Source organism: Octopus bimaculoides, chromosome 20, assembly GCF_001194135.2.
Source record: "Octopus bimaculoides isolate UCB-OBI-ISO-001 chromosome 20, ASM119413v2, whole genome shotgun sequence".
Taxonomy (NCBI): Eukaryota; Metazoa; Mollusca; class Cephalopoda; order Octopoda; family Octopodidae; genus Octopus; species Octopus bimaculoides.
Window position 1 is genome coordinate 17,292,793 of NC_069000.1, and position 25,178 is coordinate 17,317,970.

At 34.7% G+C, this 25,178-nt stretch overlaps 1 protein-coding gene across 5 annotated transcripts in view; it reads right to left on the bottom strand.

The window, feature by feature from the left end:
• Window positions 1–1,995: 1,995 nt before the first annotated feature.
• Window positions 1,996–25,178, bottom strand: part of LOC106879804 (POU domain protein 2) — a 112,894-nt gene continuing 89,711 nt past the window's right edge. For 3 of the 5 annotated variants that reach the window (XM_052974928.1, XM_052974926.1, XM_014929512.2), the window contains exons 2-9: window positions 18,131–18,172; window positions 14,676–14,761; window positions 13,535–13,708; window positions 11,947–12,186; window positions 10,263–10,496; window positions 6,515–6,868; window positions 5,375–5,447; window positions 1,996–4,031 (exon numbers count right to left, since the gene is read on the bottom strand). In XM_052974928.1, coding sequence (XP_052830888.1) covers window positions 3,049–4,031; window positions 5,375–5,447; window positions 6,515–6,868; window positions 10,263–10,496; window positions 11,947–12,186; window positions 13,535–13,708; window positions 14,676–14,723 — 2,106 coding nt within the window. In that variant the 5' untranslated portion in view covers window positions 14,724–14,761; window positions 18,131–18,172 and the 3' untranslated portion in view covers window positions 1,996–3,048. The remainder of the gene's footprint in view (window positions 4,032–5,374; window positions 5,448–6,514; window positions 6,869–10,262; window positions 10,497–11,946; window positions 12,187–13,534; window positions 13,709–14,675; window positions 14,762–18,130; window positions 18,173–25,178) is intronic. The other 2 variants (XM_052974929.1, XM_052974927.1) reach the window with 1 other exon arrangement.

The window sequence follows — 25,178 nt, forward strand, 5'->3', positions numbered from 1 at the left end:
AAAAAAAAAAAAAAAATTGTCACCTTTTCAAAATAGTTTTTTGTTTTTATAAAAAGTGAATCTGGCCAAGTAGGTTCAATTTGATAATGTGGTTTTAATGTTGATTGGATGAGCCTTGTTATGCCTGATGGACAGTGTTGCTCTGAGATATTTTCTTGTAGGATCCCCAATGTGTCATACAAAGTTAATGGCATGAAGTTTATTTTGATGACTGGAAGAAATCGGCTCATACTTAACTTTATCATTAATTTATTTTTTCGGTTTTATAACATACTGACCCACACCCCTATCTTGTACCTAATAAAGAAAATATCATTATTATTATTATTATTTTCAACTGCTGGTATTTGTAGATATGCCATTATATGCTCTAGTTTACATGATTGTTAGACATGTCTGAATTATATTTGGATATTGATGCATGTAGAGTCACTATGATGAAGATTTTAACTTTGTTAAGGCAACATTGTTGTGTTTGTGTTGATATATTAAAGCAGCAAATAAAACAGAAATTTTCATTAATGTTCACTCCAAGTTCTATGTAACTGTTTATTCAAAATAGTTGATATGGTAATAAAAAAAAATTTCGTCAAAATAAAGCATATAAATACTAAGAACTAACATTTTAAATATGAATATGATGGTCAGATAATGTATATATAAGTAAAGGGCATTTAAAAAAAAAATGAAATGTATATATATTGGGTAAGAGAGAGAATGAGAGATAATAAAAACTGGGAGAGTAGAAAAGACTAAAAGGTAAGTAAAGGGATAGGAGAAAGGAAATGCAAAGAAAAACTTGACTGGAGCTTAAAAACAAGGAAAACTGTACGATAGATTGCATGTTGAAAGAGAAAGGAAGAATATTAAAAAATGAAGTAGTGTAGAAATAGAAAGATTTCAGAAAAATGAGGCAATCATGATAATAGAACAGGAAGGAGGATAGGAGATGGAAAAGAGAAAGAAATGGTAAAAGTCTGAGGAGCATATAATTACAGTACAAAGAATCAGAGTTTACATAAATATATGAAAGAGAATAAATTAAAATTAAGTAAAAATACCAGCAAGATTCAGATGATAGTTTCAAGTTCTTTCTCTAATACCAAGAAAAAGCAATGTTACTAATAACCATTTACAAATAGTTTTCAATCTAATGTAAAATATCTTTGAACATTTAAAGATATTTTGCATAAGACTGAAAAATATTAGTAAACTGTCATCAGCAACCTTGTCTTTTTCTCATTATTGGGAAAAAGACTTGAAATTATCTTCTGAGTCTTGTAAATATTTTCATTTAATTTTAATTTATTTTATTGTAGATATTTAGATATTTACTGAAGCCCAGATCATCTGTACTGCAATAATATGCTCTCTTTCTCTTTTGTATAACCTTTCCGCCTTCATCTTCAATTGAGATTTCCCTTTCTTTTCGTAGAATTTTCATTCTATTTCCACACAATCTTTCCCATTTTTCCTTCAGTGTTTTTCAACTCTTCCCCTTCATTTCATTTTCCTCCTCCCCTCTTTCACAAGTACCATCTTTCTCAATGTTGTGCTTCTCTTTATTAAACAGATGCCACCAACCCACAATAAATATAACCTTACTGTTATATTAAAACTTACTGTATCAATTATATAATACTCCATAATACATACTTCTTACTATCTTCTCTCTCTCTCTCTCTCTCTTGCACTTTACTAACTTTTATCTTTTACATGTTTCAGTCATTGGACTGCAACCAAGCTGGGGCACTGCCTTCAAGGGTTTTGTCAAACAAATTGACCCCAGCACTCGATTCCTTTTTTTACTTTTTAAGTCTGGCACATGTTCTATCGGTCTTTTTACTGAACCACTAAGTTACATGGACATAAACAAACCAACACCAGTTGTCAAGAAGTGGTGGGAAAGAAACACAAACACACACACACACATATAACATATGTGTGTATGGATCTAGGAGACAGAAACTGAAAGAAGCCTGTTTTATATATATATATATATATATATATATATATATATATATATATATATATATATATATATATATATGTGTGTGTCAATACATGATGGGTTTCTTTTAGTTTCGGTGCACCAAATCTACTCACAAGGATTTGGTTGGTTTATGGCAATAGACTTGCCGAAAGTGCTATGCAGTGAGACTGAACCAGGAACCATCTGGCTTGGAAGCAAACTGCTTACCACACAGCCACCAAGCCTATAAGCCATTATTTTCTTAAAGTTACAATTCAATTTTCTTCTCTTATTTCTCCACTTCCTCTTTCTTTCCCCCCCAGTCCTGCTCTCTCTCTCTTTCTCTTGATTTCACTCTGTCTTCTTAAATGTATACCTCGTTTTTTACTCTTTTATATATATATATATTTATATATATATAGCTTGTTCAACTAACATCTATATACGTTTGCATCTTAGTATTTATAAATTCTATTTTGACCAATATTTTCTTGACCACATCAGCCTGTAAATTTCATATAAAGATATCAGTTGCTTTAAATGAGGTAACGGGGAAACTTGGAGTAAACAAAGGTAAAAATTTGTTTCATTTGTTGTTGTTATTGTTATCATCATCATCATCATTATTATTATTATTAACTAGATACTGAATAACTTTTTCTTGTTTGTATGTGTGTGCTTATAAACATGCACATACATATGCACATGTTTATGTATATGTGCATGTATATATATATATATATATATATATATATATATATATATATATTACATATGTGTTGGAATAATGTGAAAACCTGTACTGTATTGTATTGTTGTAATAAGATAGAGTACTGCACTGTTGAGCTGTGCTATGTGTATAGCAACAGCTAATAGTTCAAATGTGTGGTTAAGTAGTTAAGAGGTAGACAAGGTTGCACACAGAATGTGGCAGCATTCACATTTACACCAATGCTCAGACATGCATCAATACAGAAAAAAAAAAAAAGAAAAACTTCCATACTGGCAGACAAACAATATTATAAAACACTCTCATTAGTGAGTGTTGCTCAAGTCAAGTACAAGGCAGAGCTTGGCTATGACACTTCACTCGAGTGGCTGTCTAAGCTTGTTGCTATAGAAACGTGGTTCGGATTACATGAAGCTGACGACTGTGTGCCAAGAGAAAGCGTTAGTCCAGAAGATGAAGTGGCAGTGGTAGCTATGGTAAAAGATGGTGACTGTGTGGATGATGGAGGTGAGGTAGTGGTGATGTGTGTACCAGCTTCACTGACTGATGAGGAATTCCGTTCAGTGTGACTGGCAGCAAGCACCAGGTTTGTCCCTGTGCTCATGTTCAGTGGGGTACTTACAGTTAGTGTTGGGATTGATGTTACTAGTGACGTCATTGCTGTACTAGTATTAACAACAGCATTGTTGGGAGTAGTTGTAATAGTGGTGTTATTGGTATTAGTCACATATTCTCTGCCTGTAGTAGTGGTAGTAGCAGTTGTAGTAGTTGTAGTGGTGCGACCATTGGCTGCTGCTGTCACATTAGAGAGTACACTATTCATAATTTGGGCAGAGGTCATGGGTGGTTGGACTGCACTGACAATGTTATGGTCAGCATTTGTTATATTGTGCACGATTTGCAGTTGCGGCCCAGACAGTGAGCTGGGTGGATTTATCCTCTTCTCTTTTTGACGCCGATTGCAGAACCAGACACGAACAACTTCCTTCTCCATTGTGAGGTTGTCAGCCAGCATTGAGATCTCTTCCGAAGATGGTTTGGGGTTCTGGATAAAACTCTTCTCCAATGCTACACGAATTGATGACTCTATGCTGGTCCGCTTCTTGCGCCGGCGACCAATGGATTCTGCCGTAACAGGAGAACCCGGAACAGAAGAAGGATTTGAGGATATAGAATCAGCATCTGCTAACCATTTCTGCAGAAGGGGCTTTAGTTTACACATATTTTTAAAACTGAGGTTAAGAGCTTCAAAACGGGATATTGTAGTTTGGCTAAAATCATGTCCATATAATTTGCCCATGGCTAAACCAACATCACCTTGCGTGAAACCTAAAAGAAAAAGTTTAACTGAATGAGATTTGAAGAAAAAATATCAACTTTAAAATCAGTTCACATAGAATGACTTGCTACACACACACACACACACACACACGCAAAGGAAAATACACAAATAGAAGACTTCAAACAGAATTTTAAAATCTATATTAGTGGCAAATTGACCTCAATACTTTTCATTTTCTTTTTTAAATCTAGTACTTATTCAACAATGGACTTATGCAGAGTTTCCATCAACAAAACTCACTCATAATACATTAGTTGGTCTGGAGCTAAAGTAAAAGACACATGTCTAAGGTGCTGCACAGTGGGACTGAACTTGAAGCCACATGGTCAAAAAGCAAGCTTCTTAATCCCACAGCCATACCTGCACTTATGAGAATCAATACACTTTATCTACATTAATTATTCTGAGTCTTCTACATGTTTTTTGGGGTTTTTTTTTTAATAGATAGCGAGAATCAATCTGAGAAATTATACCAGGAAAAATTAAAATATATACTTCTGGATGTCCAAAGAATCAAAGTATATGTTGATATAAATTTGGGTCCCCTCCTCCTCCTCCTCTGGGGGTCAAAGAATGTAGCATTGGTAAGTTAGAGAAGTACTTTTCCTAGCTAATGTTGCTTAAAGTTGTACAGGATGATGTTAGTGAAATCTAATGGCAATCCTTGACTGGATTATCATCATCATAATCATTATTTTAATGTCCATTTTTCCATGCTTGTATGGGTTGGATGGAGTTTATTGATGCAGATTTTCTCTGGCCAGATGCTCTTCCTGTTGTAACTCTCACCTATTTCCAAGCAAGGTAATATTTCCCTATGCCCAGGTATGTTCTTGTGGAATACTGGAAATGAATGAAATTGCTTGTATGACAGTGACATTCATTTTATAACTATCACACAATATCAAGCTAAGGAGACACAAACACTCATATGTAAGCACATATGTAAAGAAAGAAAGATAGATAGACAGACAGACAGACAGACAGATACACACACATACATACACACATGCACACAGCAAGCTTCTTTCAGTTTTCATTTACTGAATTCACACAGAAGGCTTTGTTTGACCTGGGGCTATAGTAGAAGTTACTTGCTCAAGGTGCCATGCAGTGGGACTGAACCTGGAACCATGTGATTCCACTAAGTAAGCAGCAGTTAGAGTTTGTGTAACAAAAATTAAAACACAAGCTAAAGAGGACTGTTAATTGATATTCTTCCCACAAAATAATTAAGAAACAACAGAAATGTGAGATAATATTTGGAAAGTATAAAGATGAGTCCTCCACAAAACTCCATCAAAATGTTAACAAGCAGTCACATACTTACCAAGTTCTATTCGTCGACGTTTGAATGTCTTTGCAAATTGCTCCAGTTCTTCTAAGTCGATGCTTTCTTCAGCCTACAAGATTAAAAGGAATAAAAAGAAAAATGTAACTGGATCCTTACATGTCTGGCAACTGGATTAGTGTTGGTGACCAAGTCAATAAAATCTTTAAATACTTTTTATTATATAATGCTCTAACAGAATTACATACAAAGGAAAATATAATAGCATATGTATTTTTAAATTGTTACAAAGGCTCTTCTAGGATATAGCTATTATAACTGGATTGTCATGGCAAAACTCTGGAAAACTAAAACAAATCTTTCAGCAAGAATCCAATAAGGGTATACATTCATTATATTAAGCAATACTTGAACCAACTGCTAAGAATATGAAATAAACTTCATGAGTATTCATTGATCAAGAACATTTTTAAAAATATCTATTAGCAACAAAGCGAGTATTGATTTCAACCAAGAGGTAAAATTTATCCCCACTTAAACATGGATGTTTTGATAGAACAAACTATACTGCAGTAGATACCATGAGAGAAACTCTCATAAACAAGAGTGCATTTTGCACCAAAAGCCAATATGAGAGTCTCTCTCATTGTAACTTCCACAGTATAGTTTGTTCTAACAGTACATCCACATTTAACTGAGGATAAATAAGAACATTTAAGTTTTCACATTGCTGTACAATTTTAGGTCTAAACAATGGATTGTTCTTATAACATTGGAAGTAATTTCTGGATTCATAATTTTGACAGGTCACGACCAGGATATGAATATCTGAATTGATCCCAGTACAATTTAACTCATTCTCCTTCCACCAACCCAGGAAATAAAAGTTAGTTTCAGCAGGATTTTAACTCAAAATGTAAAGCAACATTAGTATAAATGCAGCACTCTGTTTTGGTTACTCAAACACCTTCATACATGTCTTGAATAATAATGGTTTCAAATTTTGGCACAGGGTCAGCAGTTTTTAGGGGAAGGAGAAGTCAATTACATCAACTCCAGTTCATGACTGGAACTTATTTTACTGAACCTAAAAGGAGGAAAGGCAAAGTCAACTTTGGAAGAATTTGAACCCCAATGTTAGAAATCAACAATTTGCCATTATTTAATGAAGATAATTACCTGGATTGAAAGGGGGACTTGTGATGGTGACGGGGAAGACACTAAGATTGATGAGGTCAAATTTGTAGTGTTAGTTCCAGTTGAACCAGCTGACATTGCACTAACAGTAGCAGTAGACGGTGATGTGGCAGTTGTGATGGAAGGAACTGATTGGGTACTAATTGTCTGTGATGCTGTTGTTAATTGAACTGCTGTACTACTACTCACTACCTGTCCTCCACTTTGGCCAACTATATTCACTGCTGGTTGTGTTACAACTGATGCTGCTGCAGCTACTGCTGCAGCTGCTTGTTGCTGTTGTTGCTGTTGCTGTTGGGCTGCAGCAAGAGCAGTTGCTGTCATCATTGAAATTCCCTGAAGAGAGAAAAAAAAAAGCAAAAGATAAATGCTGAAGGAATGAAAAGAAAACTATGTTGTTCTTGTATGTACTTAACACTGGATCCAGAAGACCTATATAAGTATATAAATAAATATATGCACACACATCATCATCATCATCATCTAACGTCCATTGTCCATGTTGGCACGAGTTGGATGGTGTGACCAGAGCTGGCAAGCCGGGAAGCCACACTAGACTCCAGTCTGATTTGGCATAGGTTTCTATAGCTGGATGCCCTTCCTAACACCAACCACTTTACAGAGTGTGCTGGGTGCTTTTACATGGCAGTGCATGGGCACTTTTATGTTGCAGCACACAGGCACTTTTACGTGACACCCCGTGAGTACTTTTACATGGCACTGCCACAAGTGCTTTACACCACTAGAAGGATCAGTCTTAACACTGCTGTCGCAGATTATGGGTCTTATGTATTTAATAATGAGGCCAATTGAGTAAATAGAACCATAAACACACCTGTAATGCATATCAGAAACAGCTGTATGTCAAAAATGCACAAATAAAGAAATAAGTATAGACCATTATCTATGCCTTTTCTTGTATATGTAAAACATGTTGTGTTGGTGTCCATTGCACTTCCCTATTATAAATCCCATCTGATGATTTGTGATATATCACAGCGTATTATATGGCAGACCAAAATCTATAATACCAAGTATTGATCAATACAGCTTAACCCACTCCACAAAGAACCTTCTCACTTCATGTAATATACACTATATGAAAACTTTCCTGGATAAGTTAACAGAAGTAGTCAAATGTATGCAAAGGAAAGCTTTCTTCTGCGACTCAGATTATGGATCATAGACTCAAATCATAGACACACCTGTCTACTACTACAATGTATAGACACTTAATTGCCGACAAGAATCAAGGACTTCTAAGATATGATAGCCCACATAAATTTCCATAAGTAAACCAATACCTTCAAAAACAAACTTGAATCTGTTACTTAAAATTTTAAGAAATTTTTTAAAAAAAGTGTAATGATGCTTGAAACATTAACCAACACCTAAATAAAAGCATTAATCAAAAGTATGGAAAAAGGTTAAGCACAGATTTGCAATAATAAAAATACTGAACCAAAAATATAGCTTATAACCTTAAATTAGACAACTGATTAGAATGTTTAGCTAAATACAAATGTACATCACACTCAAGAGCCATACAGTGAATTTTGTTTCCAATAATTAATCCCACAAAAGCCAAGGTCAGGTTAATTATTAAGAAAATCTCATGTAATAATTAAAATGAAATGTAAGAAGTTAACCAACCTCCAGTACAGAAATATCAGTACTGGAGTCCTAAGCAGGTTTAATAATAATAATAATAATAATTAAAATGACACCAAGTTTACATAATGTTATATTGTCAAATCTTATCCCCTAATCTTGAAACCTCTATTCATCAACACTCTAGTTTTCATTAAGATACACGGATGATAATGATTTCAATATCATCATGTATACAGGGAAAAAAAAACCTACTCTTCAACAAACATTCTGCTTCAGTTAAAATAATCAAACTTCCACAAGTTCATTCAATATCAGTATTAAGTAGTTTAATAGAGACATTTTATCCTATTCACTACAATAAAAATGATATGTTGGTTATATGGCAGAAGCTAAAGGACATGTGTCTGATGCAATTAGGAAATACCATCTATATTCTGGTCTGAAAAATAGCTATTACCACTTACTTAAATACTGTAAATTTCTTCGATATTATTGCCAATCTAATCACAGACGATGGAAATCTGTGTAGCATGTGTAAACACTATGTAAGTATGGTGGGAAGAAAATTCAAACAATACTTTGCACTTCTTCCTTCAGCAGTATAGAGATGAGAGGGGCAACAAAATTATCCAATTTGAAAGAACATGCAACTGGATTCAACATCAAGTCGATGATCCTCAAACTATGATAGTCACAAAAAAATGTTATAAATGAAAACGATCTCATACTCAAAGAAACTCAATGATTCTAGATTATGAAAATGTCAGCTTAGCGGTTTTTCGCAAAAGTGTCACCACTCCGATAAATATTCGTTGAAAAACTGAAAGATTATACTACCAATTACTTGAAAGGATTAATACATAACTATTTATCATGTTCGATTAGGCTTTATTCTCTCCTTGCTTTTCATCCTCTATCAGATACTCCTTGCTTACACTTAAGCAGCTGTTATTTACATGTACTCCGCTGGTAAATTTCTATGATATACAGCAATAAATTCTTTAATACTTTCATAACTTCAACCAATTAACTGTTCTATACTCATTACCCGATAACAAGTAGTTTAACATTCCCCTCTACCACTAATCTAGTCACATGTAGTATGTCCGTTATGCCCGTCGGTTAAACCAACCCAAGAGAAATAACTCCCCCCTAACAATCAAGATTGGTATAGAATGAGTTATGCCCCTTTTGATTTTTTTTTATTTATTTAACCATACATTGCTGAAAACTCTGATCAAGATCGAAAATTATAATTTGTAGACTAGAAACTTCGAATAAAACCATATAATCACTAATATCATTTTGTGTGTGTGTGTGTATTACTGAAGCTGAAAAACCACAAACTGTGATAATTTTATGTAACCGATCATCAGACAGCCATGAATATTTTATGTATATAGCTAGTTTTAAAATCTCTAAATGAGATTTAAATCATAACATTACTGAACAGTAAAGTCTAATTGCCAACATAAGGTGGCAGTTCTACGCAGAACTATGTTATTATCTTTTAACCCCAGGAAAACAACTTTCCCAGCTAGTCATTAACACACAACCTGTGTTTGATATATTACTCACAATATATCAGACACAGGTTGTGTGTCAATAAACCACCTGAGAAAGATGTTTTCCTGGGGTTAAAAGGTAATAACAGTCCTGCGTGGAACTGCCACCTTATGTTGGCAAATAAGAGAAGACCTGGCAGGCCAAGTGAGACCATAACCTGTGGCCTATGCCGGTGGTGTAACCAGCCCATTTAGGTGTACCTTTCTTTCATTGGATACTAAACTATGCTTGTGAAGACTTGTTAGCTCTAGTTGCGAGGTAATATTTTTCTGAGCTACAGGCATAGTTGTGTGGTTAAGAAGCTCACTGTGCAACCATGCACTTTGAGGTTCAGTCCCACTGTGGGGTGCCTTAAGTATTTTGTATTATAACTTGCAAGCTAACCAATGCCTTGTGAGTGAATTTGGTAGACAGAAACTCTGTGTGCAAGTACTGGGGTTGATTTGTTTGACTAAACCCATCAAAGCTGTGCCCCCAACATGACTGCAGTCCAATGTCTGAAACAAGTAAAAAATAAAAGATAAGAACGTAAAAGTTCTGATAAGGTTACCGAATTCTGTAAAATGAATTGTGGTTGTAAGCTTGAAGGTAGTTGGGCAGGGTTGACCAGAACGAACTGCTGCATTCCTTGGTATGGAGTTGCTTGCTGTGGAGGAGTAGTAGTCACAACCTGAGGTGCTGTGGAAGCTGTAGAATACGTAACTTGTGTTTGAGCTTTAGGTACAATTGGAGAAGTTTGTACTGTGGCTGCTTGCACACGTTGTGGCTGAGGCTGCTGTGTAATCTGGTCAACAGAAAATGTAAACAGTTATGTAAATGAAGAAGGAGTGTATGAAATATCTTCAAGTAATATTTAATATTGGTTTCAAATTTTGGCACAACACCAGCAATTTTTGGGGGCAGGGGTAAGTCGATTACATTGACTCCAGTGCTCAACTGGTGCTTATTTTATCAACCCTGAAAAGGATGAAAAGCAAAGTTGATCTTGGCAGAATTTGAACTCAGAACATAATGACAAACAAAATGCTGCTTTAGTAACATTGAATATTGATTTCAAATTTTGGCAGGAGGCTAGCAATTTCAGGGGAGAGGATAAGTCAATTACATCAACTGGTACTTATTTCATCAACCCAGGAAGGATGCAAGGTAAAGTCGACCTCAGCAGAATTTGAACTCAGAATGTAAAGACAAATGAAATACTGCTAAACATTTTGTCCAGCGTGCTTACATTTCTGCTAGCTTACCACCTTAGTAAAATTAAATATTAAAGAGATTAAGTTAGCCAATACATTGAAATGTTGAAACACTGAGAAAAAATTAATAAAAAAAGTTTTTAAATTACTTGATAGCCTAATTAGACTAAGATATTAATCACATAACACAACACCTAAATGGTGCCCTTAGATCACCATTTGAGAGTTGAAGTAATTGATGATGATGATGATGATGTGACTCTAGCATCATATCATCATCGTTTTTAACATCCACTTCACATGCTTGCAGATGCCCTTTCTGTCACCAACCCTTAAAATGATAATTTACGTAGCATGATAATTGTGAATCATCACACTGCCCCAACACAAGAACACACACACACACACACACACACACACACACACACACGCACACACAGCAGAGTGGACTGGTGAAGAATATTGCTGTTGACTACAAATAACCAAAGAGCCAATCACAGAACAACTGCATTTCAGGGAGAAGGAAGTGTTCATATATTTTGGTGCAAAACAATTATGGTAGAAGCACCATGTCCAAGATTTCACCTGGTGCTTTGAAACTGAGAAGCAAGTGGCTGTAAAATAAGCCTTCTTAACTGAATATGCATACCTTTTGGTTACTTGAAATCAAACAGCTCAAGGAGTCATTAACTCATTACTTCTTTGCTTAGTATATATACTCAAATATTCTGATTACAGCCTTAAAAAAAAAACTTTGAACATCTTTAAAATATGATTTAAACATACATTCATGCTCAGTTTTTTTTTTGGGGGGGGGGTTCTTACCTTGACTTCATTCTTGTTCATTTAAATAAAATTTTAATCTAAGCTTAAATCTCACTTTCAGTTTGATTTTTTTTATTTTTAAATACATTCATTTTAATAAAACTCCAGTTTATGAAAATATCTTAGTTTTCCTAATTTGTAATTTCAAAATTTATAATTTCAGAGATTGAAATAAAAAAAAAAATTACAAAAATAGAAAAACTGAACTGAATTAACCTGACATGCTTGCGTAACCACGGTAGCCACTGTCGGAGATTGTTGCTGTTGTTGCTGCTGTTGTTGTTGTTGCTGCTGTTGCTGTTGTAATAAGGCTGCCTGTACAACATTGGCTGCTGCCTGATGTTGCTGCTGAAGTTGCTGTTGATGTTGAAGTTGTTGCTGAAGTTGTTGATGAAGTTGCTGAAGATCATGAGTTGAGAGGGAAAGTCCAGAGGACAGATTAGCAGAAATGGGGATCTGGCAAACAAATTAAATAGTTAAGAGTTAAATAATAATAATAATGGTAATAATAATAATAATAATAATAAGTTAGAAGGTAGACAAAACACAAACACCTTCAGGTAGATGGCCCTGCTCGATTTGTAGAAAAGGTGTAGGTAGAAACTCTATAAGATGCACCCAGTGCAAACTATAGACACATAAGAGGTGCAGCAATATCAAAGGAAGGCTAAGTAGCAAGATAGTTTTTGTATGTAGCAGATGTTCAGGAGCTATAAACACTGTAAATATGCAGAAAACAATTTGTATCACATTCCAGGGACAAAAACTAGAAGTGGTTGACAGCTTCCGCTATCTAGGTGACCAAGTTAGTAGTGGGGGAGGGTACGCTGAAAGTGTAGCTGCTAGAATAAGAATAGCCTGGGCAAAGTTCAGAGAGCTCTTACCTCTGCTGGTGACAAAGGGTCTCTCTCTCAGAGTAAAAGGCAGACTGTATGACGCATGTGTACAAACAGCCATGCTTCATGGCAGTGAAACATGGGCTGTGACTGCTGAGGACATGCGTAGGCTCGTAAGGAATGAAGCCAGTATGTTCCAATGGATGTGTAATGTCAGTGTGCATACTAGACAGAGTATTAGTACCTTGAGAGAAAAGTTGAACTTATGAAGCATCAGTTGTGGTGTGCAAGAGAGACGATTGCGCTGGTATGGTCATGTAGCGAGAATGGATGAGGATAGCTGTGTGAAAAAGTGCCACACCCTAGCGGTTGAGGGAACCTGTGGAAGAGTGAGGCCCAGGAAGACCTGGGATGAGGTGGTGAGGCACAACCTTCAAACACTGGGCCTCACCGAGGCGATGACTTCTGACCGAGACCTCTGGAAATATGCTGTGCGTGAGAAGAAAATTATCAGACCACCTGATGTATTACATGGCTCTGAAGAGCAAGTTAGACTCTGGAGAACAGTTTCAGGTATGTTATGTGTATGAAGATCACAAGGAGAGCTCATTAAAAATTGTAGTAACTTTGAAGGTTTTTAAGTAAATGAATGCTATTCAAGGCAAGAAAGCATGATGTAGAACATTGTTTCCTTGATATGTGTAGTGACTGCATCAATGTGAGATAGACAAAGAGACAGAAACACACACACACACACACACACACACACACGTGTGCTGTTCTATTCTTTGATCTGTTTAAATATCTCTGTATTTCCCAAATCATCATCCAATCAACAAATTAATTTAAAATCAACACCAGTTCATTAGTCAATATATAGAGTTAGAAGAGTTTGAAAAGTGGTGCCAGTCCTTCCAAGCTCTCTGATATCAACTACAGTAGAAGAAGAAAAAAAGACAATGTCTTACCACAGTTTGCTGGCCAAACTGTCCTTGGATGATATAACCAGTGGGAGGCATGGAAATGGATTGAGGAATGATATGATGTATTGTTTGGGCACTGGGTGTTGTAACTGCTGTTGTAACACACCCTGTTTGTTGAACTGTTGCTGCTGTTGTGGTCATTGGATGACCATCAGTAACCTGAAGGATAAAAGAAAAAAACCCTGTATAATATATAAATTTATCAGAAAACATTATGGTGATGGTGGTGGTGGCGATGGTGACCAGTCTTTTTTTAAAGTGTATATATATATATATATATATATATATAATCATCATCATCATCATTTAACATCCGCTTTTCATGTTGGCATGGGTTCGACAGTTTGACCAGAGCTGGTAAGGCCAGGAACCACACCAAGCTCCATAGTTTGTTCCGATATGATTTCTACAGTTGGATGCCCTTCCTGATAACAACCACTCAGCAGAGTACTGGGTGCTTTTAATGTGGTAAATAGTCGCCATTTTATATCTTTAATTTCGTGCAGGTGCATTGTTTGTTTTTGATTTTGTTGACTACAAAGTATAGTAGGGTCAGTTGGGCACTGTCTGTGAGAAAAACAGCATCATGACACAATTCCTTCTGCCAGAAATTTGGAAATGACATGCTGTACTGCTTGGCATTTGCACCAGAAGCTCCAATATGAACATTTCAGAATGTTTGAGTGTCAATTTGGGGACATGTACTGAGAGGGATAAAAATCAAACATTCAGTCAACATTATGGTGCTTGGAGTGATCACTGGTGATGGCAACATTATGCCTTCATTCATCTTCCCACATGGCCTCAGACTCAACATGGAGGCCTACATCAAAAATGTCTGATGAAGCATTAAAATCAACTGAAACTAGTCACATTAATTACTTTTTATAACTATAGAAAGAGAAACCTGTAGTTTAAGTACAGCGCCTAATTTTTAAAGCAAAGACTAAATTAATGTCTTCCTAAATGCACTAAGTCTGGAAAAAAACTAAATGGTCGGGACTGCAACACTTTTGATGATAAATCTGTTCAACCAAAGCTGATTCTGAGCTAAACAACAACATCATCAATTAGAAAACAAATATAAATTTGAAAGAAAAATGAGTAACAGTTAGTTTAAGCTCACCAAATTTAGCGGTTTCACATCTTCTTCAAGGTCACCAAAAGTTAACATGTTTTCTTGTCCATGAGTTGTTTCCCCATTGATAGAACCTACAAATTGATAAAAAAAATACACTAATAACACACCATGAAATAATCTCAATATTATACTTCTGCAGATTATGCGAGTGGGGTGCCGAAAAGTTCCTGACTTTGAGTAAAAGAAAATATGGGAGGATCAGTTAATTATGACTTTATTGAATATACTCCTTTCTCAAATTCACACACCTATTGCAACCATCCTTCAGTTTTTCTAAGCCTTGTAAAAGAACTGGGAAGGTTGGGACTCCAAGCAGGCCTTTCATGATAACCTTAAAGCCAGGAACTTTTCAGCACTCCCTTGTACATGACAGCTGATGGTAGAATCGATAAAACATCAGGTAAAAATAAAAGAGCATAAATGAGCATAAATGAGCATAAAAGAGCATAAATAAAATGAAAGAAATGAAGGGTGAGTGAACTCCACAAGCTGCAGCAAAGACATCATCATCATCTGTCAATTGTAAATAATGTACATAATTCCTCATCTCTTAAATAACTGAAATGAAGCAATTGTTTAAGCAACAATGAAAAGAAAGAGAGAAGATATTAAAGCTAGTATAACTGGAAGATCTTCAGTAAGTTTAAAGCATGTATTGATATATGTTTTGTAACATTATGGAACAATGGAAAAAGCTTTATTTTGGATAACTTTGCTTTATGACAAGTAGCAATAAGAATTTTAAGTGAAATCAACTTTATAAATCAAACATCTAAACAACTACAGCCTGGACTTTTGGGAATAAGGGATGGGGTCAAAGATTTTTTAAAAAATCAAAGCTTTCACCTTAATATAATATCAAAAAGCATGCAAGAAGTTAATCAAAAAAACAGCACAGTAACTTGTATAAAAATTAGCTAAAACATTACAATTTTATTCATCAAAACAAGTATTTAATGCTGATGAAAACAGTCTGTTCTGAAAGAGAACTTTTATATCAAGAAAAGAAAAATTGTTAGTGAATTGAAAGCATCTAAATATTGAATCACATTATTATTATGCTGTATTGCATTAAATTACTGTTTTCAAACTAAGTTACCAGACATAGTGACAAATATTAACAACAATGGTTCTTGTACAAGTCTAAACATTATTGTAGACATAGGCACTTACACATACACATAAAATAATTGTATTTTTAGAAATACTACAAAAACTTCTATTTTTTTCTTTTGCTTTTTTTTATTCCTATTATTATTCAAATCTGTGTGCCTCAATTTACATATTTTCAGTCTGCATGATGATTCTCAGAAGCAAATACATGAGTAAAGCAAAGGACAACTATATATGTACCACCAGTTGCCACTCCAAAACAATCAACAAAAGTAATACAGTATATCTAGCCAATTAGAATCTTATAAATACAATAAGTAGGAGTGGCTTAGAAGATTAGGGTAATAAATAATGTTAAGTTGATGTACTGTTAGGAAAACATCTAGAGTGACCATTGAAACAAAGCGTCTAGTTAGTTTCATAAGATCTATACCAACATCAGAGTCACTAACACTGATAGGTCAAGAAACTGTTGAAATTTATGGTGTACCTATATCTGAGAAGAATGATAAAAATTCAGATACCAGCAGTAGCAAGTACCACTATATTCTCAGAATTGCCATTAATAGGAGGAAGAAAGAAAAGAGAAATCTAAAAAAGAGAAAAAAACCTATATGGAAACTGGAGTTGGAAAGCCATAGGGTTATAGAACATAATTATAGGTAAACATCACACAATGAAAATGTGAGGAAAAAGAAAAAAACATATAGAGCCAGACATACAAAAATATGTTCTTGCAAAGTGTGGAAATATAATATAAAGTGAAAAAAACAACAAACAAAGAAGTGTACAATGTAGCTTAATACACCAAAGAAAATCTTGTGTTTTGGATGGGTGATACCTTCATCAATGAGAAGAAAAAGGAATTGAGAGGCAGGAAAAGAGAGAAAGGATGTCTGTTCACATGGCAAGTCACAAGTAGAATGAGAGAGAAGTAGAACGGGATGACTAGAAGCGGAGGCACAATCTAGATTACAATGAGATTAAACAGAGAAAGAGAGCAGGAGAGAGAAAGAGGGGAGAGAGAGAGAGAGGCTAGAGAGAGAGAGGGAGGGAAGGAAGGAGAGAATAAGTAGGAAAACTGAGAGGGAAGGAGAAAAAGTGAAAAAAGAAGAGTAAAAGGAGAATAATGAAGAGAGGAAAAAAATGAGAGCGAAGTTCATGATACCAGGTTTTTGTTTGTGTGTGTGTGCATGAAGGATATGTATGTGGTAAACGAAGAGTACCTATGTGCAATGTATTCATGTAGTGTTATGGGGTAGAACTCTAGTTCATTACCAGTACTTATATTATTGGCACTGGTAAGATGAAAGACAAAGACAATCCTGGCAAGACTGGAACTATACATATATTTTAAGAGAAAAGATACAAAATTATGTCATTCATGCGTTATCTATGGGCATTAGCCAAAATATTAAAACCATCACTTTAAATATAATAGGTTTGCTGGTCAATTTCAGCAGATGAGAAATATATTTCCCTGGAATAATATGTCAAGAGGATGTGGATATGTATTTCAGACTAGATGAACTGAGGTATGTATAATTAAGTGCACTGCTTCAATATGCAACAAAATACCTGTAGTAGATTTGAACTCAAGATCTGCATGCTTATAGTTCACTCAGCAATTATACCTCTGCAACATTTATTTTTCCAAGAGACTATACTTGATATTACATAATATTTTGTAACAAATGATTTAGATCAACAAATCCTCTTGCACTCACAATTTTCAGACATTGGTCTATCTAGATTCTATACCTCTTTTATTACAACTTCATTTGGCAGAAATACTTAACTTAGGGGTGCTCTGCTGTTTAACACATTCATAAGTAATGCCTGTCTTTGTGAGTTTCTTTTATCCACACTCAGACCAAATATGTGAAGTCCATTTTAGCAAGATAAAACTCTAAAGAAAAAGGACTTCAAGATGTAAATATGTGTAATGGCATTTCATGTATAATTCTGGAAAAGGATTGGTAAGAAAGAAAAAATCAAATCAGCAATTACAAAGTTCTGCAGCTGAAGAATCTACTGTCCTCCTATCTTTGATTTCATTTTCCAGGATTGAGACTCTTGGTTTCAGGGAGTTTTTTTTCCCTCTTCTCACAGTAAAAATATAATGAAAAATAATTATGGTATAAGTTTTCTATCTACATCAAATAATTCTTCATCATATCTCTTAAATCACAAGTAAAACATATACAAATGATTTTTTAAAAATATTTCATAGTCAGTAATAAAGCAATGGATCTGCTGTTAGTGTCATGCTGTGATCAGTACCTTTACAAGAGGAATGATTGCACAACATGTATGTTTAAACTTACCAGTACACAAAGACCGAACTGCAGCATGTTCAATCTTGATGACTGCAATATAAGCAGAAACAGTAAATTAGATGAACTCACTGGACAAGTGCAGAGTGACCAGAAACAGCTATTAATTATATCAAGAAAAAGTTTCATATCTAATATATCATCCTTATTCTATTATCAATTGGAGATTAGCCCAATAAATCAATGTATGGTAATAAAGATAAGGTATCAAGACAGCACCTTTACTTTCATAATTTATTTTATAAACTATTCTGTATCTTAACTGCATGAGTAGATAAGTGCTCAACTGCTTTGATTATGTTTTGAATTCAACTCATTAGAAAAGGCTTCATGTTATAAATATTTGGCCTCAAATGATCTCAAAATCCTATGCTTGTAGAGGCATCAAACACAAACTGAAAGAGAAGAGGATATGAGATCATGCACCAGCTGGTAGGGTAGCCTCCTGAGGCATCACCAACAGAGACTGGGTCCTTGTAGAAAAGTGCAATAAATGCTAATGTGTTGTGAGATCATGATATAACACTGACATTTTCTGGGTGAAATGCTTTAAAGTGAACTTCAATAAAAAGAAAGTCAGGAAGTGGTAATAAGTTGGGATGTGTATAGAGCCTACAACCTAAAAGCAGTTTATTCACATGCAGTAATACTAAGATGGTCTCAAAGGAACACCATCATTATATATTATAATACATTCCATATCTTAACAAGTCGATGGTATTGGGCTACGAACAAAATGGACATGAGTTCAAATCTGATGAAAGAAAGAATGGTTAACAGTATATGTTTCTGTTCGCTTCTTTCCAGAAATAGATAGCTGATTGTTCTGGGAACATCATTACTAAGCAACAAAATCCTAATGATTCTCCATTAGCATATAAGAAGATTTATTTAATCTAATAGTTCAAGAAAAGAATCTGAACCAGAACAATTCCTTTTCATCTCCATTTTTTTTTTCTTTCTTTTTGGTCAGTAGTGGGTTGTGGTGACATTGACTCAGATGGAGAAAAAGACATTATTTAGTTAATTATGTCACTACACTAAGTTCTAATTCTTCTATGAATTCATTTTTGCCTTATCATTTCTTTACTCCAGGGCCGGAGAACTCCTTACCCACACAAATTTGAAACCATTCACTGACAAAGTTTCTTAAAAACCCAGATGTAAAAAAAAGGTGTAAGCCTAAGGAAAAAACCAAGAATTTGATATAACTTCACATATCTACAAATTTGTAAAATTACAGATTCGTTACTTTACTGAGTACAGTTGCACTGTAACAGGTTCTTATGTAATTGTAGTTTACTCCTGTTAACCATCATTGAGCAGATTTATAATCAAGGAAATTGGAGTCAACACCATCCCATCTTTTTTGTATATAAACAAGGGCAGACTGACAATAAAACAACAACAGTGAAAAGGGATGAAGTAGAATAGCAACGAAGACTTAACAACAGCAGTAAACCAGGACACAGTGGAATATCAACAATGATTCAACCAACTGCTTAAGGTCAAATTGACTTGATTAACTTTGTTGGAAAAAAAAAATTGAGGCCAATCATATGTAATAAGTGTATTGAATAATTTATACTTAATCAATAGCAATGCAGAATACTAAACTGGATCTGACACATTTCTACACAGACCTACTTCACAAAAATCTCTATTACTTTCATAGAATTATTTCTCTAATAGACTCTGATTACATTTCGATAAGAACTAAATTCAAGTATATTTCGTATCCTGATTTAGTGAACAATATTAATACTAATGTAGTAACTGTCAAAAATGATGCAGTTTATTTCTGTCTTTCCAGTAATTCTTAATGTTTCTGCTTCAAACCTTGTTCCATTCTTTTCTTGTGTTTCATTTTATGTACACATCTTATTGTTTGACAGCTGCCTATTTCTCTCTCTCCCTCCTCTATGCCACCAATCCCCCACCTAACTATCTGCCTGTCTAATCTACCTATCTTTATATCTTTTTTATAGGTTTCTTCTCACTCTCTCAGTGCAGTCATTGCTTTCTCATTCCACATTCCTATAGCATGACAAGAGGAAAATCAGCAAACAAAAAAGGAGACATATAACTTGGTATTCTATATATAGAGATTAATATAAGGGTAGTAATTACGAGAACAAACTCTGCTTTTCATTCTTGTAGGACTGATAACATACATATACATATTCAATTATATAAACCCCAATATAGACTTACTATGATAGCCACATGTGGAAAATACATTAATAATATCATTATTAATGGCAAAGTCATTGGAGCATTGGATAAGATGCTTTGTAGTACTTGTTCCAGCTCATTATATTCTCAGCTCAAATTCACCCAACTTTGCATTTCATCCTTCCAGACTCAAAATAATAAAGTACCACATTCAAATAATAAAAATAATAAGTACCAATAAAGTACCAAATATAAAACTGTAATAAAGTACCAGTCCAATAGTACTGAAAAGGCTCTAATTGACTAGCTTCTCCCTGCCAAATTTCTAGCTCTGTACCAATGTTAGAAATAATTATTATTATGTCAGTAACTTTATTATTACTGCATACTTTCAATGCAAAATCAAATGCAGCTCTATATGACTTCAACACATGCAGAGTATTGGTTCGTTTTTCTGGTCTTATTGTATTGAGAATACTTTACGTGCCTGTGGCTTGTGCAGACATGTCAAGCCAAGTGAGACTGTATTCATGGCCAATGCCGGTGTCAAGTCAGTAGAACCCATGCCAGTGACACGTAAAAAACACCCACAACACTCACAGAGTGGTTGGTGTCAGGAAGGGCATCCAACTGCAGAAACCTTGCCAAATCAGATTGGAACCTGGTGCAGCTCCCTGGCTTAACAGATTTCAGTCAAACCATCCAACTCATGCCAACATGGAAAAATGGACGTTAAATAATGATGATGATATGTGGTATTTATAGTAGCATTTTTGTATATAGTATATATGTATGAATCCTGCTCTACTCCATATACCCTGTAGTACGTTGTGTATGAATCCTAGGGTTTTGATCATGTATTTTGTCAGTTTTTAATGCACCAAATCACCATTGTTGTAGATGTCTCACTTCCCAGCTATTGCATCTGCTGCTGTTGTATTATTACTGTGGTTTGGGTGATACACTCTCAATCACTAGATCATGGGTTTGATTTTTTGAACCTAGCAGTGCGTTGTGTTCTTGAGCAAAACACTTCATTTCACATTGCTCTGCAATTTATTTCAACATCTGATGTGTGGTACACTTGTGCACCTATACAGGCAACGTCAATTTGATAGAGGGAGCGAGCTAATGTGCAGCACATACATTTGATCACTCTAAACAAAAATTTTGTGCAGGTTGTTCAGCAATCACTGAATTCACATACATCATCTTCAACAGGAGAGTCCATTAGTACTACTACTGCTACTACTTTCAAGTTATACTGTGAGACAGTGTACTGAAACTGAAATAATTACATCATGGAAGAGCTATTATTATTATTATTATTATTATCATTATTATTATTATTAATTTTCATTCCTTATTTTGTATTCACTACTCGCTGTTGTGATCATCCTGAGACACAGGGCATAGGAAATCATGACTAGAATATCAGATTACACATGCAAGGAACAAGCAGACACAGCAAAATGATTCGAATATGTTTAGCAGAGCACAAACATTATAATTAATGGATAATAGAACTTGTAAGGATCACACACACACAAACACACACACACAAATTGCATTTAACAATGTTTCTTTATTTTCTTAGCTCATGTCTCACTGTGGTCGAATTTCACTTTTAGGTCCTTCAGTATCAATAAAATAGTGCCTGTCAAATACTGGCTCTGGTTAAATTGACTGCATCTTTCACCCTATATTCCTAACCTAATGTCAGTCAATGTTACAAATAAGCAGTTGTATTACTCAAAACTGTGCCTTTGAGTTCACTCGTGTCATACTCATCAATAAATTATTCTTCCTAGACTTTACTTTAACTGTAGTTAGGCCTAAAAAAAGTAGAGCAGAATTTAACCCTTAAAAATTCAGATTACTTTGTTAAATGTATTGCTTATTCATTTACATTGTTTTGAATTGACCATGAATGATATTGTAGCTTCGAGATTTTGATGATGTGATTGCTTATTTTTAGAATAACAAAGTAAGATAAGGGGGGAGAGGTTAGATATAACCAGTTTGAGTATAAAATAGGTAGAATATTTTGGCTGGATATGACTGGTTTAAGTGCTAAAGTTTATAAGGTGCATGAGGAATTTTTTTTCCAACCAAGCTCTTCGATCTTCTGTGATGTGATCTTTGCAGTGTGGGGTCACGCATTGTCCTGATGAAACATCACTCCTTTTCGATTCACTAAAGCAGGTCTTTTTTTTTCCTTCAAAGCTTGGTTCAAACACTCTAATTGCTGACAGTAGATTTGAGCATTGATTGTTGCATTAGATGGTAACAATTCAAAGTGAATTATTCCGTTGCAATCCCATCAGATAAAGAGAAGAACCTTTTTCCATGAAGTTCCCTTCTTGGTTGTGGTTGAGCTTTTTCCCTTTTACCAAGCCACTGTTTACAACGTCTAACATTTCGATAGAAGATCCATTTTTCTTCACCAGTCACAAGTCTATCCAGAAAGGGTGAAATGAGTTTGCAAGAATGGAGAGAAGAGCAGATCAACTCGGGACTTGTGGTTGCTTTCGGACAATTCATGAGGCACCCATTTTCCAAGTTTAGGAACCTTTCCAAGTTGTTGAAGATGATGATAAACAGTTGTATGGTTTGAACTAAGCTTTATTGCCAATTCTTCAACTGATAATGCAGGATTTTATTCAAGTAATGCCTCAAGGAGCTTATCATCAAACTCAACTGGACATCCTTTTATCCTTTTCTATCTTCATCTTCAAGACTGAAATCTCCACTTCTGAATTTTGCAAACCATCTTCTGCAAGTTCTTTCATTCAAGCATTCTTTCCCATAAACTGAGTGTATGTTTTGAGTCGCTTCGGCTGCAGAGTTTCCTTTTTTGTACTCATAAAGCATTATGTGCCTCAAATGCTCTTTGGATACTTCCATGTTAGAAAGGGTTTTAATCAAAGAAATTTTAATTCTTACTATTCTGTAAAATGATATTTAATTAGTTTAAATGTACACAAATGCATAAAAATAATTTTTAATTCCATTAGACATTCTATAATACTATTAAATTTCATTCAATTTTAAAAAAGGTAAAATCAGACAGAACTTATGGGATGACCTGATAGAGCAAGACAGACTAGGACTAAACAACAACAGCATATACACTGCAACAGCCATGTAGACAGGAAGTTAGAAACAAAGTGTCAATCTATCTTCTGAACAAACGCTGCATTTCTTCTTAGCAAAGATACCTTATATTCAACAATCTAGTTCACTTCAGTGCAAATAAACACATGGAGAGGTAGATAAAAACAAATGACCAGAAGACTTGGTACTATGACTGAACATTTTCACATGATATGAGCCAATGTAGATTTAACTGTGCTGTACTGCTCAACCATCATCAGCGTACAAAAGTTCCCTAATGAGTGAAGTAAAAACCTTCATTTTGAATTTCAGTCAGGTCAGATTAAAAACATTCCCTGTTGTTTGATATTTTATGTAAATCCCCTCCTCAGAGTTTTGAAAAGCATGTGACAACACGACAGCAAAGTATATTGCAAAGAGGGTGGATGCATCAATGTCTCCTTGCTTTACTCCATTTTCCACAGCAAAAGATTCAGACAGCCTACCACGAAAGTTAACTCTAGCTTTCATATCTTGACGCAAAGCCCTAATCATGTTTACAAATTTTTCTGAGTAACCTATTTTCGTTAGAATTAGCCACTATTTCGATTAATAGTATTGAATGCTTTGCTCAAATCAGCAAAGCAATGGTATAGAGCAAGATTCTGTTCAATGCACTTTTCTTGTAATTGTCTGTGCCCCTGGAGGAATGAAAATCACACTGAGACTCAGACACTATATTTGGAACTATAAAGGTATTTAAGCATTCTAACAAAATGCAAGCAAGTACCTTTCCAACCACAGACAAAAGCGAAATCCCACAAAAATTACCACACAAATCCTTTGGACCTGATTTATACAAGGAGACTAAAATGGCATCAATCCAGTCTTGAGGCACTTTCTCAGTTCTCCTACAGTGACAAATTAATATATCTAAGAGTTCAAACATTTTATCATCCCCATATTTCAAGACTTCTGCACAGATTCCATCAGACCCTGGAGACTTGTTGTTATTCAGCTTATTCACAGTTAAATAAATGTCATTTAGAGTCGATTCAAATGCCATCTCTTCTATAACTGGAAGGTGTTCGATTTTCTTTCTATCATCCTCATGTCAGCAGACGATGGTCCATTCAAAGTGCAGAAAAATGTTCTACCCAGTACTTATGAACAGAAGCGGTGTCAGTCAGAAGCAAACGTCCATTTGCTGTTCTCACAGGAGCTATTGAAGAAGATTTACCTTATGACCAGACTGTCGATTTTTAGGAATTATCAAAAAATCTATTTTTCCACGCACTAGATGACGGTCAGTCCAGCTCTCTGCACCTCACATGGCCCAAGCACTAGAAACATCTTTCATATCGCATGTGTGTATATATATATGTATATATATATATGTGTGTGTGTATATATATATGTGTGTGTGTGTGTGTGTGTGTGTGTAAATATATATATGTATATATGTGTGTGTGAGTGTGTGTGTGTATATATATATATGTGTGTGTGTATATATATGTATATATGTGTGTGTATATATGTGTGTGTATATATGTATATAAATATGTGTATACATATTTGTATATCCATACACACACATATATATATATATATATATATATATATATAAAATATATAGTTTTAGGGAAAATAACCAAGTTTCAAGAACTCATCGATGAAAATTTAATTTTAATTTTTTATAAATTGATTTTAATTGAGTTTTTACCTGTAATTTTGGATTTTGTCCCTAATATTATTATTATTATTATAT